The following is a 15,460-nucleotide window of genomic DNA, read 5'->3' on the forward strand; positions in this document are numbered from 1 at the left end:
TGTTAGGTGTTGATGTAGTGACTGTTAAGTGTTGTGGTGACTGTTAGGTGTTGTGGTGACTGTTAGGTGTTGTGGTGACTGTTAGGTGTTGTGGTAACTGTTAGGTGTTGATGTAGTGACTGTTAGGTGTTGTGGTGACTGTTAGGTGTTGTGGGGACTGTTAGGTGTTGTGGTGACTGTTAGGTGTTGTGGTGACTGTTAGATGTTGTAGTGACTGTTAGGTGTTGTGGTGACTGTTAGGTGTTGATGTAGTGACTGTTAAGTGTTGTGGTGACTGTTAGGTGTTGTGGTGACTGTTAGGTGTTGTGGTAACTGTTAGGTGTTGATGTAGTGACTGTTAGGTGTTGTGGTGACTGTTAGGTGTTGTGGGGACTGTTAGGTTTTGTGGTGACTGTTAGGTGTTGTGGTGACTGTTAGATGTTGTAGTGACTGTTAGGTGTTGTGGTGACTGTTAGGTGTTGATGTAGTGACTGTTAAGTGTTGTGGTGACTGTTAGGCGTTGTGGTGACTGTTAGGTGTTGATGTAGTGACTGTTAGGTGTTGTGGTGACTTAGGTGTTATGGTGACTGTTAGGTGTTGTGCTGACTGTTAGGTGTTGTGGTGACTGTTAGGTGTTGATGTAGTGACTGCTAGGTGTTGTGGTGACTGTTAGGTGTTGTGGTGACTGTTAGGTGTTGTGGTGACTGTTAGGTGTTGTGGTGACTGTTAGGTGTTGATGTAGTGACTTAGGTGTTGTGGTGACTTAGGTGCTGATGTAGTGACTGTTAGGTGTTGTGGTGACTTATGTGTTGTGGTGACTTATGTGTTGTGGTGACTGTTAGGTGTTGTGATGACTGTTAGGTGTTGTGGTGACTGTTAGGTGTTGTGGTGACTGTTAGGTGTTGTGGTGACTGTTAGGTGTTGTGATGACTGTTAGGTGTTGTGGTGACTGTTAGGTGTTGTGGTGACAGGTGTTGTGGTGACTGTTAGGTGTTGTGGTGACTTATGTGCTGTGGTGACTTAGGTGTTGTAGTGACTGTTAGGTGTTGATGTAGTGACTGTTAGGTGTTGTGGTGACTGTTAGGTGCTGATGTAGTGACTGTTAGGTGTTGTGGTAACTTATGTGTTGTGGTGACTTATGTGTTGTGGTGACTGTTAGGTGTTGTGATGACTTAGGTGTTGTGGTGACTGTTAGGTGTTGTGGTGACTGTTAGGTGTTGTGGTGACTGTTAGGTGTTGTGGTGACTGTTAGGTGTTGTGGTGACTGTTAGGTGCTGTGATGAGTTAGGTGTTGTGGTGACTGTTAGGTGTTGTGGTGACTGTTAGATGTTGTAGTGACTGTTAGGTGTTGTGGTGACTGTTAGGTGTTGATGTAGTGACTGTTAAGTGTTGTGGTGACTGTTAGGTGTTGTGGTGACTGTTAGGTGTTGTGGTAACTGTTAGGTGTTGATGTAGTGACTGTTAGGTGTTGTGGTGACTGTTAGGTGTTGTGGGGACTGTTAGGTGTTGTGGTGACTGTTAGGTGTTGTGGTGACTGTTAGATGTTGTAGTGACTGTTAAGTGTTGTGGTGACTGTTAGGTGTTGATGTAGTGACTGTTAAGTGTTGTGGTGAATGTTAGGCGTTGTGGTGACTGTTAGGTGTTGATGTAGTGACTGTTAGGTGTTGTGGTGACTTAGGTGTTGTGGTGACTGTTAGGTGTTGTGCTGACTGTTAGGTGTTGTGGTGACTGTTAGGTGTTGATGTAGTGACTGTTAGGTGTTGTGCTGACTGTTAGGTGTTGTGGTGACTGTTAGGTGTTGTGGTGACTGTTAGGTGTTGTGGTGACTGTTAGGTGTTGTGGTGACTTATGTGTTGTGGTGACTGTTAGGTGTTGTGGTGACTGTTAGGTGTTGATGTAGTGACTTAGGTGTTGTGGTGACTTAGGTGCTGATGTAGTGACTGTTAGGTGTTGTGGTGACTTATGTGTTGTGGTGACTTATGTGTTGTGGTGACTGTTAGGTGTTGTGATGACTTAGGTGTTGTGGTGACTGTTAGGTGTTGTGGTGACTGTTAGGTGTTGTGGTGACTGTTAGGTGTTGTGGTGACTTATGTGTTGTGGTGACTGTTAGGTGTTGTGATGACTGTTAGGTGTTGTGGTGACTGTTAGGTGTTGTGGTGACTGTTAGGTGTTGTGATGACTGTTAGGTGTTGTGGTGACTGTTAGGTGTTGTGATGACTGTTAGGTGTTGTGGTGACTGTTAGGTGTTGTGGTGACTTATGTGTTGTGGTGACTGTTAGGTGTTGTGGTGACTGTTAGGTGTTGGTGTGGCAGGTGAGGTGTTAGAGAAGCAGATGTGAGGATGGTTGATTTACCTGGTGTGAGGTGATGGTCCAGGCTGCCCACTGGTCCCTCAGACCGCCATCTGTTATGTATCAAATGAGAACTTGTGATTACAGCTTCTGCAGTTTACAGGATTACATTTAATTCCTCCCCCTTCGATTACTTTTATATCTTTACCTGGCTTCTCCGATGAGCAAGTTGTTAATTGTTATCAGAATCAAGGGTATTTAATGACAGAATCAGTAATGATCAAGGCGTCAAGGTCATCGTCCACACGCTAGCCTTGATGCCATTACAATTACAAATACTTCAGTTTGGAATGTAGAAGCCGGCTATCAATTTTCATGTGCAACTCAACACGTTTTTTTATTATCTGAGGAAGTGGCAATAAGAGCAGCTGCAGAGCTGCCAGTGGATTCATGTTTAAAACTCATCACTGTCTGTAACCTGTGAAATGTGCGCCCTCACTTACCACAGAGATTTCTTCTCCAGTCTTTGTGCTTAATTTATGCAACAGATAATCTTTGTTAAGTTTCTTGGGAAAGAACTTTGAGGAACATTTATGTCTAGTAAATATATCTTCAACGAGTTAGTGTTCGTTTAGTCTTTGATAATGGAGTTGATGCAGGTTATGGGATCTGATACCACTGTTTTTGTTTCTCATTTGAATCTGTTTACTTCAGAACATGACCCCCCCCCCTTCCCTTCAAGGGGGTTCCTTGATGTTGAAGGTCTCTTGATCTAGGGAATGGATCTGTGCTCCAATTCCCTGCATTAAGCCTGAATGTCTTCTGTCCTCCCCCAGGTGCTGTATAAACCCTACGGGTTTAGAGTTCCCCGTGAATCCATTTTTTTTTTTTTTTTGACTTCTGGACATGACGTAAGATTCATGATAACATCGTTTGGTTCATATCTCAACATTTTAATAAATCACGACGCTACATTCACATCGTTCCTTATATTACAAAGTGTACACCACCAAAAATTATTCCCAAATGTTCATTTCTCGGTCACTCCCGGAGTTAAATGTGCTTCTTTGACTTTCATATTACCACAGGTACATCACGATCCATTATAATTTTAATATGCATTTGGGGAAGCGCTGAGCCCGTAGGGGTCATACAGCGCCTGGGAAATAAGAGGTAAGTAAATAGGTTGGATCCAGGGAAGTGGAGAACTCCAGCTGCCTTGATCTTGAACCCTTCACCGACATCATGGCACCGACCTAAAAGGGGAAAATCTGTTTTAATCAACTGATACACACTGTGTGACGTTGCTAACGAATGTTGCAGATAAGCCAGTGAGAGACGAAGCTTACTTCATGTGCAGACACATTCTTCAGTGCTGATGCGAGGAGTCGGTGCTGATGTAGTTATAGGTACATATATAATAACTTAATTATATTACTTGTTCTTTATTTATCCTGCCACTGAGTGTCTCAGTGTGTGGGTCGTATATACACAAGAGATTACAGCTGAATGTTCAGCTCAGAGAGTTAGTTGGTTCGTTAGTGGGGTTTAAAGCCTATCAATTACACGAGGCACACTAAGGCTGCTCATAACTTTTCCACCACTGAACAAGTATACTTAAATCCCTTAAACAGATATTAAAGTAAACTCTTAGCGTATATACTTTGAGAGAATGCACATTGGTCTGTATACCCTGTGTGAGATGGTAGGGTAGGAGTGAAGAGAAACTAAAGAGAGGCTATTACAGGTGGAGTAAGAGAGGAGAATATTAGAGAAGGTGAAAAAGGAGAGAATGGGAGGGAAGGAAGATGGAGGAGAGGGCGAATGGAAAGGGAAAGTATACGGAGGAAAGAGAAAATGGGACAGGGATGCAGAGGGAGTAAAGATGGAAAGGGAAAGTATACGGAGGAAAGAGAAAATGGGACGGGGATGCAGAGGGAGTAAAGATGGAAAGGGAATAAGAGTTAACGGCCACCCAGAAGTTCCCTCACACGAAGAGCAAGAGATAAACATACTGCCTCCAGCGATACTTGCTTTGAAACCGGTTTTATTGGTTAAAATTGAGAGCTTGTGTATTACAGTGGGGAGGGGTGTTGGTGGTGGGAAGGGGTGTTGGTAGTAGGGAGGGTAGATTGGTGTTAGGGAAGGGAGTACTAATAAAGTGGGTTGAGGGTAAGGTGGTGGTGTGATGGAGTTGTGGTGCTGGTAGTGGTAGGCTGCTGGTGGAAGTGGTTGGTGGTAGGGTGATGGGGGAGTGGGATCGGTTATAAGTAGTGGTAGATTGGTTGCATGGGTTGGGTAGAGTGGCTCTTGGAGAGAAAGGTGATGGGGGTGGGCTGGTGGCAGGGAAAGGTTGTTGGTGTTGGTGTGGTCGTACATGGGTTGGGGTAGGATAGTGGTGGGGGTAGGCTAGTGACATAAGTGGGTTAGAGACACGATAAGAAGCTGGGGCAGGTGGCGCTTCGTCCTCTGGGTAGGAGAGAATATGTTGGTAAGTTCCATTTGGATGGTACATATATCCAGAGCCTTGGATAGGAGCCGGACTGGGGCTAGATGCGCTAGGAAGACGGTAATCCCAAGCTGCTCTTGGGCCAGGACAAGCCACACTAGGGATAGGATTAAGCACAGTGGTTAGAGGAAAGGATGACATAGAAACCTTGGAGTAACTTAAAGAGCATACCTTAAAGACCTGACCTTGGACTGTGGATACAGGATAGGAGAATGTCGGTCTAATGGTGCTGGAGATAGGATAGGAGTATACGGAATTAGTGGTGCAGATAGAATTTGAATATGTGGGAGTGTTGGTGCCTAAAAAAGGAAAGGAGTATATCGGACTAGCATTGCTGCTGAAAGTGTATAGTGTTTGACTAATATTGGATGGAAAACTGACTGAATCACATGGGGCGAGGTCAGGAATGGGGATGTCTGGCGAGCTGTGGATATGGTGGTAAGCAGGAATACGGGATTGGGGGACTGTGGTGCGAGACAGAGGATAGGGGACGCAATACAACGGACAGCTGTTAGTGATGGTCGTGGTTACGTGAGTGGGGCAGAGATGGACAGAATAGACTGGGAAGGAGGCACTGGCGGTGGAAGAGTCATTGAAACACTTGGGAAGAGGATAACTAGTAGCGGTGTCATGGTCCTCACGCACTGACGTGTGCAGCGACCCGGGTACTACCGTCATGCCCTTCATGCCAAGACCTTGTGATTTGGAGGAACACCATGCCCCTTTTGTGGATGTGGAGGGTGATCCTGGTACTCCTAGGAACGTGGAGGTGAACTCTGGTTCTCTTTTGGACTTGGAAGATGCCACTGGTACGTAGGTGCATCGTGGAGACGTGACTGACGACCATGGTATACCCAGGGACGCGGGGGATGAGTCTGTTAATCCTGGGGAAGTGGAGGTTGAGCCTGGCGCTCTTGGAGATGCTGAGGTCAATTTTGAAATTCCTGAGGACGCGGGTGTTGAACCTGGTACTTGTTTGGACGTGGAGATCAGCTCCGGAACTCCCGAGGATGCAAGCGTCGTCAAGCCTGGTACTCTTGGAGACGCTGAAGTCAAACTTGATGTACTTGGAGACGTGGAACACTGAAGATCCTTAAGAAGCCTTAATAAATCCTGTAGGACCCGAGACGACACTTTCCTATCTCTTTCGCCCTTTGCTATTTCCGCTGTCAATGTTGAAATCACTGGCAGGATATTTTCGGGAGTGATGTTTGTTTCGTCACGAGGAGGAGGAGGAGCAGGAGGATGGTAGTGGAGAGGGTAATATTGACTATATATTTCCTTCTCCATGTCCTTCTGAAATTCCAGGTTGGAACGCTTGTGAGCAAGGTGTTCCCAGGCGTGACCCGAGGGAAAGCTGCTGTTGTTGCTTCTACAGTGCTTGAAGAAACATCGGTGACGAAATCTTGTCTTTTTCGGGGGTTCGATGTCCTCGTCGGGGGGGTTCTCGTCGTCTGTATCCTCTGACGTCTTCCAAAGGTCCATTCTTTGCCACAACTGCTTGAGAAAGCCTCAGTCGATGACCTTTAATTTGTGTGCCAGTAGGGAAGAAAGTTGAAGACGTTCATGTGAGGTGTTCTTCAATACAAGGTACTTGCCACTACAGAGCACAAAGTTGAGGACTTTACTGCTGCAGGACCATATCTTGCTGAGGGCTCAGCACCTTACTGCTGCTCTCACTGAAGGCGTGCTTCACTACTACTATATCATGCCTGTTGCAACTGACATCTCCAAGTAACTTGATGGCGCTGCAACAGGGAAAGAGACACACGGTTTGAAGTATCTTCTCCTGATGTTGTCCTCCGAAGTTTGTTCTGAAAGATTTATGAAAAAAGTACTAAGGCTACTGTTACCTCTTTATAAGAAAATAATTATTTTCCCAACTTATATAAAAATAAAGTGTTTTCAATGCGTAGTAGCGCAACGACACTTATAAAACTGCAAGATATTTAAAGAACTTTTTACTAATATGAAAAAACTCGTGTCTGAGCGAAACACTGCAGTAAAGATTTCCTCTGTTATAAGTGTCAATGTACTTACGTATGGTACGTTTCTACTTACATGACCTGTTTTATCACAGTCATTGCTGTTAATAAAATCCAGAAAACACGAAATTAATTTATAAGTTACTGACATTAGCATCACATCGACGGTCCAGCAATTGAGATATTTCTAGGCCCGTCCCAGCATGTCTCAAAACTATCAACACTCGTAAGGGCCACAGAACAATATAGTATTATTCTTACCACGAAAACATGCCCATTGTTTGGAGGCGAATAGAAGTGGAATAATGCAAAGACTTTAAGCTGTGCATAAGTGTACTTTGAGCATAAGGCAAAAACCACTTTGGGAAAAATCCACTTAAGTTAAGAGCCACGTGTACAAAACCCACCCGGAGAAGAACCCTTTGATCTCAATGCAGAAATGGATATAAACCACTTTAAAAAGAAAACTGCGACGTTCAGGGGAAAAAAAGCATGACCAAAGGCCCCAACATCAGTACGAGAACCAGAGCATATCAGTGACGACTGAGACGCTTGTGCAACATTTGGGTATCTTTATTCCAGAATAACGATACCCAAATGCTGCACAAGTGCCTCATTTATCAACTTATCAGTTTTTTAAACCATTTATTCATATATCACTGACGAATGGATAACCTACAACAGCTTCAGAAAATCGGAATTTCCTTATTTATGGCAATGGACCTGAGTCAACATAGTGTTTGCATCCAATTAGGGACTTGAACATTGAGCACTCAGTACTGTATGGTTTATTGATGGGACTTTTGCAACAGTTCCAAGACTGTTCCAGCAATTATACGTCATCCGGCCCCCTCTTAGTCTCTGCTATGATGTGTGTATGCTCTTCTGTGTGCAAAGTCTGAAACCACCTCCTCAGTACTAAGGACTTTGCATTGCCGTCTGCTTTAACGATGACGAAGCTGGCAAGATCACCACCGCCTCGGCTATGAACGCTCCCAAGAACCGTGACCTCGAAGTGGCTTTTTCCCTTGTGTTGAGGGCAAAGAAATCGGTGTTTGTGAAGAAGTTTGGCAGCGACGTCACCAGGTAATCAACAGGCAACTTGAAACGACTCACTGAAGATCAAAATGACTGGAGCATAGTCGACTCCATCAAAAAAAAATAATTCCAGCTGTCAGCACTGTGATCAAGGTCACCTTCGCTGTAATCTCAATGACATCTCAGGAACTAAGTGAAGGCCTATGCATCTCACATAACCATGTTAATCTCAGTGAGCTAAAGCGATTCCACCACATCACCCCATGTTTGAACTGCTGTGTATATACCCCACCTCGCCAAGGACTGCCCTTTGAAGGAAAATACTGCCACATCTGCAACACTGAAGGACGGTCACACTCAGAAGGATTGCACCTCGACCTCTCAACCAAAATGTCTCAACTGTAAGAATGATCATCATACTCACGCAGCAATGTACCCTCTCAGGAAGGAAATGGTAAATCAGAAAAAAAAAAACTTAGACCAAAAGAAAAGCAACTCCACCAAGAGTCAACTTACGCTGACATCACTCAAACTTCAAACTCACACTCAAAGAATTCTCAGAGTTACGCAACAGCCTACTTCTGCTACCAACTTTATTCCAACACTCCTAGTTGGCCCTCTCCCTAAGATTATGTACTGCATGATGTGTGGCCATCATGTAGTACATCGTGATGAACACCGCCTGCCTTGGAACCTTCAACTCTACATCAATGAACTCTTTCGCCTCAACAACCTGCCCATCTTCAAGTTTCCTGACACCACACAATCAGCAGAAATGCCGAAAATCTTAGGCTTCACCATTCCATCAGATCCTCCAATCACAGCCGCCCAGTCCACTCCTGACACTCCGGCTGTCCAAGCCACTCCGCCTCTTCAGCCTGCCACCACCTCCATACCCACCTGAAGATTAAAATTAATTAAGACTCTCCCGCCTCTGGCGAAGAAATTCAAGTAGACAGCCACACTCCTGGCTTCACCTGAAAAAAAAAATCTACGACTCTACACTACACCTACGAACACTAACACCATCTTCGCCAAAGAATTCCAACCTCGACTCTGCAATGAAACTGTTAAATACTCTTATGAAGCCCCATACAACTTCACACCACGACAAGTCCAAGATTTTGTGAAAGGATTTATCGATGACTTCGACTACTACGTAACACGCACATACCCATCAAAAGAAGTGTTTAGATAATTCAAGAATGGGTTATTCTAATTAACACAGTAAGCATAACTGCTGCTCCTGCCTGCTGTTCCCAGCCTGACTGCTGCTATTCTCATCTTCGCCATCCAGCACTCTGCTGCCTGATGACGAAGATGGCTTCATTTCTACGGCTGAAGACACGTCTCTCCTTTGTTATTCGCCTATCCCCACTTCCCCGCTCTCTCCTCACCGGTATCAAGACACCACCATCCCTCCCTTAAGACACCTGCTGTCCCTGTTCACCTAGCAGTAAAATAGGTACCTGGGTGTTAGCCGACTGATGTGGGTCGCATCCTGGGGACAAAATTAACCTAATTTGCCAGAAATGCACTCTGCATAACAAAGGGCTTGTAGTATGTCACTGATGTCACTGCATAAGTTCCATCATATACTTGTAGAAATAAAGATTATTATTGTTAATATTATTTTATTATTATTATTATTATTATTATTATTATTATTATTATTATTATTATTATTATTATTACTGTGGTACTCGACTACTGTTGAGTCATTCTGTTGTGGTTAGTATATCATGTATGAATAACTAAAGTGTAATGAATACTTGTTAATGCGCAGAAATAACCCATGACCTGTATATTTCGATCCCCTTCTGGGATCCTCTTCAACAGATGAAGAGGATCCCAGAATGGGATCGAAATATACAGATCAATTAATCTCCTGAGCCTCTATCTCCATGTGAGTTATTATTGAGTATATCATGTATGTACTCAAAACTGGCGTGTATGCTCTTACCCAGGACTTTCGTATACTCAGGCCTAGTACTGTCGCAGCAACATTTCTATGAAAGGAGCCTTTGTTAATATGGAGTGGGGGGAACGTGCCCGAAACGTCGTTGTAAGCTTCTCTCTCCTATGTGCTGATTATTTGTGTATTGTACCAGCCACGGTATTGTTTATACTGTGTGGATCTGTCTACCAGCGGGACCTGTCTACCAGCGGGATCTGTCTACCAGCGGGACCTATCTACTAGCGGGACCTGTCTACCAGCGGGATCTGTCTACCAGCTGGATCTGTCTACCAGGGGGATCTGTCTACCAGCGGGATCTGTCTACCAGCGGGACCTGTCTACCAGCGGGACCTGTCTACCAGCGGGATCTGTCTACCAGCGGGACCTATCTACTAGCGGGACCTGTCTACCAGCGGGATCTGTCTACCAGCGGGATCTGTCTACCAGGGGGATCTGTCTACCAGCGGGATCTGTACCAGCGGGACCTGTCTACCAGCGGGACCTGTCTACCAGCGGGATCTGTCTACCAGCGGGACCTATCTACTAGCGGGACCTGTCTACCAGCGGGATCTGTCTACCAGCGGGATCTGTCTACCAGGGGGATCTGTCTACCAGCGGGATCTGTCTACCAGCGGGACCTGTCTACCAGCGGGACCTGTCTACCAGCGGGATCTGTCTACCAGCGGATTTGTCTACCACTGTCTCTGTCTACAGCGGGACCTGTCTACCTGGGGACCTGTCTGCCAGCGGGACCTGTCTACCAGCGGGACTGTCTACCTGCGGGACCTGTCTCTGTCTACCAGCGGGATCTGTCTACCAGCGGATTTGTCTACACTGTCTACCAGCGGGACCTGTCCTGTCTACCTGCGGGACCTGTCTGCCAGGGATCTGTCTACAGCGGGATCTGCGGGACCTATCTACTAGCGGGACCTGTCTACCAGCGGGATCTGTCTACCAGCGGGATCTGTCTACCAGGGGGATCTGTCTACCAGCGGGATCTGTCTACCAGCGGGACCTGTCTACCAGCGGGACCTGTCTACCAGCGGGATCTGTCTACCAGCGGGATTTGTCTACCACTGTCTACCAGCGGGACCTGTCTACCAGCGGGACCTGTCTACCTGCGGGACCTGTCTGCCAGCGGGACCTGTCTACCAGCGGGACCTGTCTACCTGCGGGACCTGTCTACCAGCGGGACCTGACAACGTCCCTTCAGTGGTTCTTGCCCTGGGGCTGTAAAGAGTTCTTGATCCAAGAAATCGGAGCAACCCACTACCTCTGATCAAACATTACTAATAATAACAATATTACTACTACTACTACTACTACTACTAATAATAATAATAATAATAATAATAATAATAATAATAATAATGACAATAAGTAATAATTAGTAATAATAATTATACACCGTCAGTTATAGGTTAATTAACAAATAAAGCCTACACATGAGGCTGTGTGCTTTATAATAAGCAGTCAAATTTTAAAATTAATGTTTATTTTATGATCTTCAACTCAAAATAAGTGTTTAATAACCTGACTGGTGAAAGTTTGTGCATCGCGGGAGGAAAGATTTCACTTTTTATTTTTTTTTTTTTTTGTTATCAGACTGAATGGCGGGCAGATGATGCGCCTTTTAACTTGTACGGCGACTGTTATGCCGGACGACTATTTTAACCTACGACTATTTTCATGGTCGACCATTTTAACTTGCGACTACTTTTACGGGCGACCATTTTAACCTGCGATTACTTTCACGGGCGACCATTTTAACGTACGACTATTTTCACAGGGGACCATTTTAACGTACAACTATTTTTCATTGGCGGCCATTTTAACATATCAATATTTTCACGGCGACAATATTAATTTTCAACCATTTAGACAGGCGGCCATTTTAACGGGATATTATATTAACAGGCGACTATTTTCATGGGCAATCATTTCAACAGCTGACCAATATGATGGGCGACCATTTTAAAGGTGATCATTTACAGGACGGTCATTTTAAAAGGCCACTGTTTTAACATGTGACCCTTTGAACTAATGACCATATTAATGATAAACAGGGAAAAAGAATGGCAGTTACTATAATAAAAAACAAATCATTTTTATAAAAGCAAAATTTCGAAATCGTCAAAATCCAGCCTAATTTCGAAATCGTCAAAATCCAGCCTAATTTCGAAATAGTCAAAATCCAGCCTAATTTCGAAATCGTCAAAATCTAGCCTAATTTCGAAATCGTCAAAATCCAGCCTAATTTCGAAATCGTCAAAATCTAGCCTAATTTCGAAATCGTCAAAATCCAGCCTAATTTCGAAATCGTCAAAATCCAGCCTAAAGATTCGAAAAGATTGGTAAACATTTAAGAATGACGGGCCTGGATAAATCAAAATTTATTAGAATTAGCAGAAAATACGTATGCCAGTCCTCTCTTCAACATTGCTAGTCATCAACAAAGTCAGAAAGAAGAGGTGACGCCACTCTCAGTAATATATACCATGAGGTTTTCCTGGAAAAATGTCAGCTATGATATCGTTGCAGAGGTTGACACGAACATCCCGTGTTTTGTTGTTCTTGTCAACCTAGCCAATATCGCGCAACAAATATACTAAAAAATGCACTTAGGATAGATGCCTTGGGACGACGTTTCGGTCTATCCTGGATCATTAAGCCATCAGTTTGACAATGTTGAGCAGCGGTATTAGACAGCTAGTTGCAGCGGTACGAGAGACAGCTAGTTGCAGCGGCACGAGAGGCAGTTGCAGCGGCACGAGAGACAGCTAGTTGCAGCGGCACGAGAGACAGCTAGTTGCAGCGGCACGAGAGGCAGTTGCAGCGGCACGAGAGACAGCTAGTTGCAGCGGCACGAGAGACAGCTAGTTGAAGTGGCACGAGAGACAGCTAGTTGCACCGGCACGAGAGACAGCTAGTTGTAGCGGCACGAGAGACGGCTAGTTGTAGCGGCACGAGAGACGGCTAGTTGCAGCGGCACAAGAGACAGCTAGTTGTAACGGCACGAGAGACAGTTGTAGCAGCACGAGAGACAGCTAGTTGCAGCGGCACGAGAGACAGCTAGTTGTAGCGGCACGAGAGACAGCTAGTTGCAGCGGCACGAGAGACAGCTAGTTGTAACGGCACGAGAGACAGTTGCAGCGGCACGAGAGACAGCTAGTTGTAGCGGCACGAGAGACGGCTAGTTGTAGCGGCACGAGAGACAGCTAGTTGTAGCGGCACAAGAGACAGCTAGTTGTAACGGCACGAGAGACAGTTGTAGCAGCACGAGACAGCTAGTTGCAGCGGCACGAGACAGCTAGTTGTAGCGGCACGAGAGACAGCTAGTTGCAGCAGCACGAGAGAGAGCTAGTTGTAACGGCACGAGAGACAGTTGTAGCAGCACAAGAGACAGCTAGTTGCAGCGGCACGAGACAGCTAGTTGTAGCGGCACGAGACAGCTAGTTGCAGCGGCACGAGAGACAGCTAGTTGTAACGGCACGAGAGACAGTTGTAGCAGCACGAGAGACAGCTAGTTGTAGCGGCACGAGAGACAGCTAGTTGTAACGGCACGAGAGACAATTGTAGCAGCACGAGAGAGAGCTAGTTGTAGCGGCACGAGAGACAGCTAGTTGCAGCGGCACGAGAGACAGCTAGTTGTAACGGCACGAGAGACAGTTGTAGCAGCACGAGAGACAGCTAGTTGCATCGGCACGAGACAGCTAGTTGTAGCGGCACGAGAGACAGCTAGTTGCAGCGGCACGAGAGACAGCTAGTTGTAACGGCACGAGAGACAGTTGTAGCAGCACGAGAGACAGCTAGTTGTAGCGGCACGAGAGACAGCTAGTCGCAGAGGTACGAGAGACAGCTAGTTGTAACGGCACGAGAGAGTTGTAGCAGCACGAGAGACAGCTAGTTGCAGCGGCACGAGACAGCTAGTTGTAGCGGCACGAGAGACAGCTAGTTGCAGCGGCACAAGAGACAGCTAGTTGTAACGGCACGAGAGACAGTTGTAGCAGCACGAGAGACAGCTAGTTGCAGCGGCACGAGAGACAGCTAGTTGCAGCGGCACGAGAGACAGCTAGTTGCAGCGGCACGAGAGACAGCTAGTTGCAGCGGCACGAGAGACAGCTAGTTGTAACGGCACGAGAGACAGTTGTAGCAGCACGAGAGACAGCTAGTTGCTAGTGTCAATTATCAGATAATTGTTTCTTCTCCCCCGGGGTACATAACACGACCAGCGCAGATTTAGTCCATATTTTAGTACCTATTTTCAATATACTAATAATTATCAGATGAAAGCATTCATGGTTATCCTGTGAAGCGAGGTGATTAACTTAATGAGTTATCCTAGATAATTTACACTATGTATGATAATTGTAATTAAGTATACCTGTGCCTAAATAAACTTACACTACACAAACTAGACCACATCTGTAGTCAAGATTAACACTACATCTGGAAATTAGTCACTTCTTTTGTTTTGAGTTATCCTAGGTAATTTACACGTATATTACTATGTATGATAATTTGTATAACTGTTTGTGTACCTGTACGTAAATAATTTAAACTTATACACCAATAACCCGCACGCAGGAGAGAGGAGCTTACGACGACGTTTCGGTCCGACTTAGACCATTTATAGTCACTGATACAAGAGTCAGGGAGATATTCTGGCTCCCTCACTCTTCTGTAAATGGTCCAAGTCGGACCGAACCTTCTCTCACTTATGTGCGGCTTATTTGTGTGTAAATGAGTTCATTTAGGTAGAGGTACACATAAATACGGGTTATTTATCTATTGTTCCAGTCAAGGTATTGTGGCTTGTTTTTTTATCTTCAATCCCAGCTGACACCTGGTCATAGTAAACAGCAATACTCTTGATTACCTAATACAGCAATGTGTCGAGCATCTCCGAGAGAAGACTGGTAACTGGAGGGGTGAACTGGCTGGTAGGGACAAGACAGTTTATTCACTCCAGCTCTGGGGGGTAGAGTGAGGTGTTGAGGAGCTTAGGAAACGTACACCCTCACCCTCGACGTGTGAAGCCAGACTGTCGGAAGTTGAGGATGTGAGAGGCTGCCAGCTCAGCCTGTGGGCGGGGCACACACCCAGGAGAGATGATGTGGGCGGGGCACACACCCAGGAGAGATGATGTGGGCGGGGCACACACCCAGGAGAGATGATGTGGCCGGGCACACACCCAGGAGAGATGATGTGGGCGGGGCACACACCCAGGAGAGATGATGTGGGCGGGGCACACACCCAGGAGAGATGATGTGGGCGGGGCACACACCCAGGAGAGATTATGTGGGCGGGACACACACCCAGGAGAGATGATGTGGGCGGGGCACACACCCAGGAGAGATTATGTGGGCGGGGCACACACCCAGGAGAGATGATGTGGGCGGGGCACACACCCAGGAGAGATTATGTGGGCGGGACACACACCCAGGAGAGATGATGTGGGCGGGGCACACACCCAGGAGAGATGATGTGGGCGGGGCACACACCCAGAAGAGATGATGTGGGCGGGGCACACACCCAGGAGAGATGATGTGGGCGGGGCACACACCCAGGAGAGATGATGTGGGTGGGGCACACACCCAGGAGAGATGATGTGGGCGGGGTTCAGTAGGGACGGATTACAACGTGGGCGTGGTTTAACAGGGAGAAGATGTAGGAGTGGTCGAACAGTGGAGCAAAGTAA

The 15,460-nt window shown here is 46.1% G+C and overlaps 1 protein-coding gene across 1 annotated transcript; it reads right to left on the reverse strand.

Annotated features, from left to right (window-relative positions):
• Positions 1 to 3,699: 3,699 nt before the first annotated feature.
• On the reverse strand, positions 3,700 to 14,793 carry LOC128699469 (uncharacterized). The gene is made up of 2 exons (XM_053792233.2): positions 14,639 to 14,793; positions 3,700 to 6,593 (listed from the first exon to the last, which is right to left on the reverse strand). Exon 2 carries the CDS (start codon positions 6,262 to 6,264, stop codon positions 4,318 to 4,320), a length of 1,947 nt encoding a protein of 648 aa, XP_053648208.2. The 5' UTR covers positions 6,265 to 6,593; positions 14,639 to 14,793; the 3' UTR covers positions 3,700 to 4,317.
• Between the last annotated feature and the right edge of the window lie 667 nt (positions 14,794 to 15,460).

This window comes from Cherax quadricarinatus, chromosome 61 (genome assembly GCF_038502225.1).
Source record: "Cherax quadricarinatus isolate ZL_2023a chromosome 61, ASM3850222v1, whole genome shotgun sequence".
NCBI lineage: Eukaryota > Metazoa > Arthropoda > Malacostraca > Decapoda > Parastacidae > Cherax > Cherax quadricarinatus.

What these genes read in the sequence shown, in the direction of transcription:
- LOC128699469 (XM_053792233.2), bottom strand. Translation starts at nt 6,264, where the DNA reads ATGGACCTTTGGAAGACGTCAGAGGATACAGACGACGAGAACCCCCCC.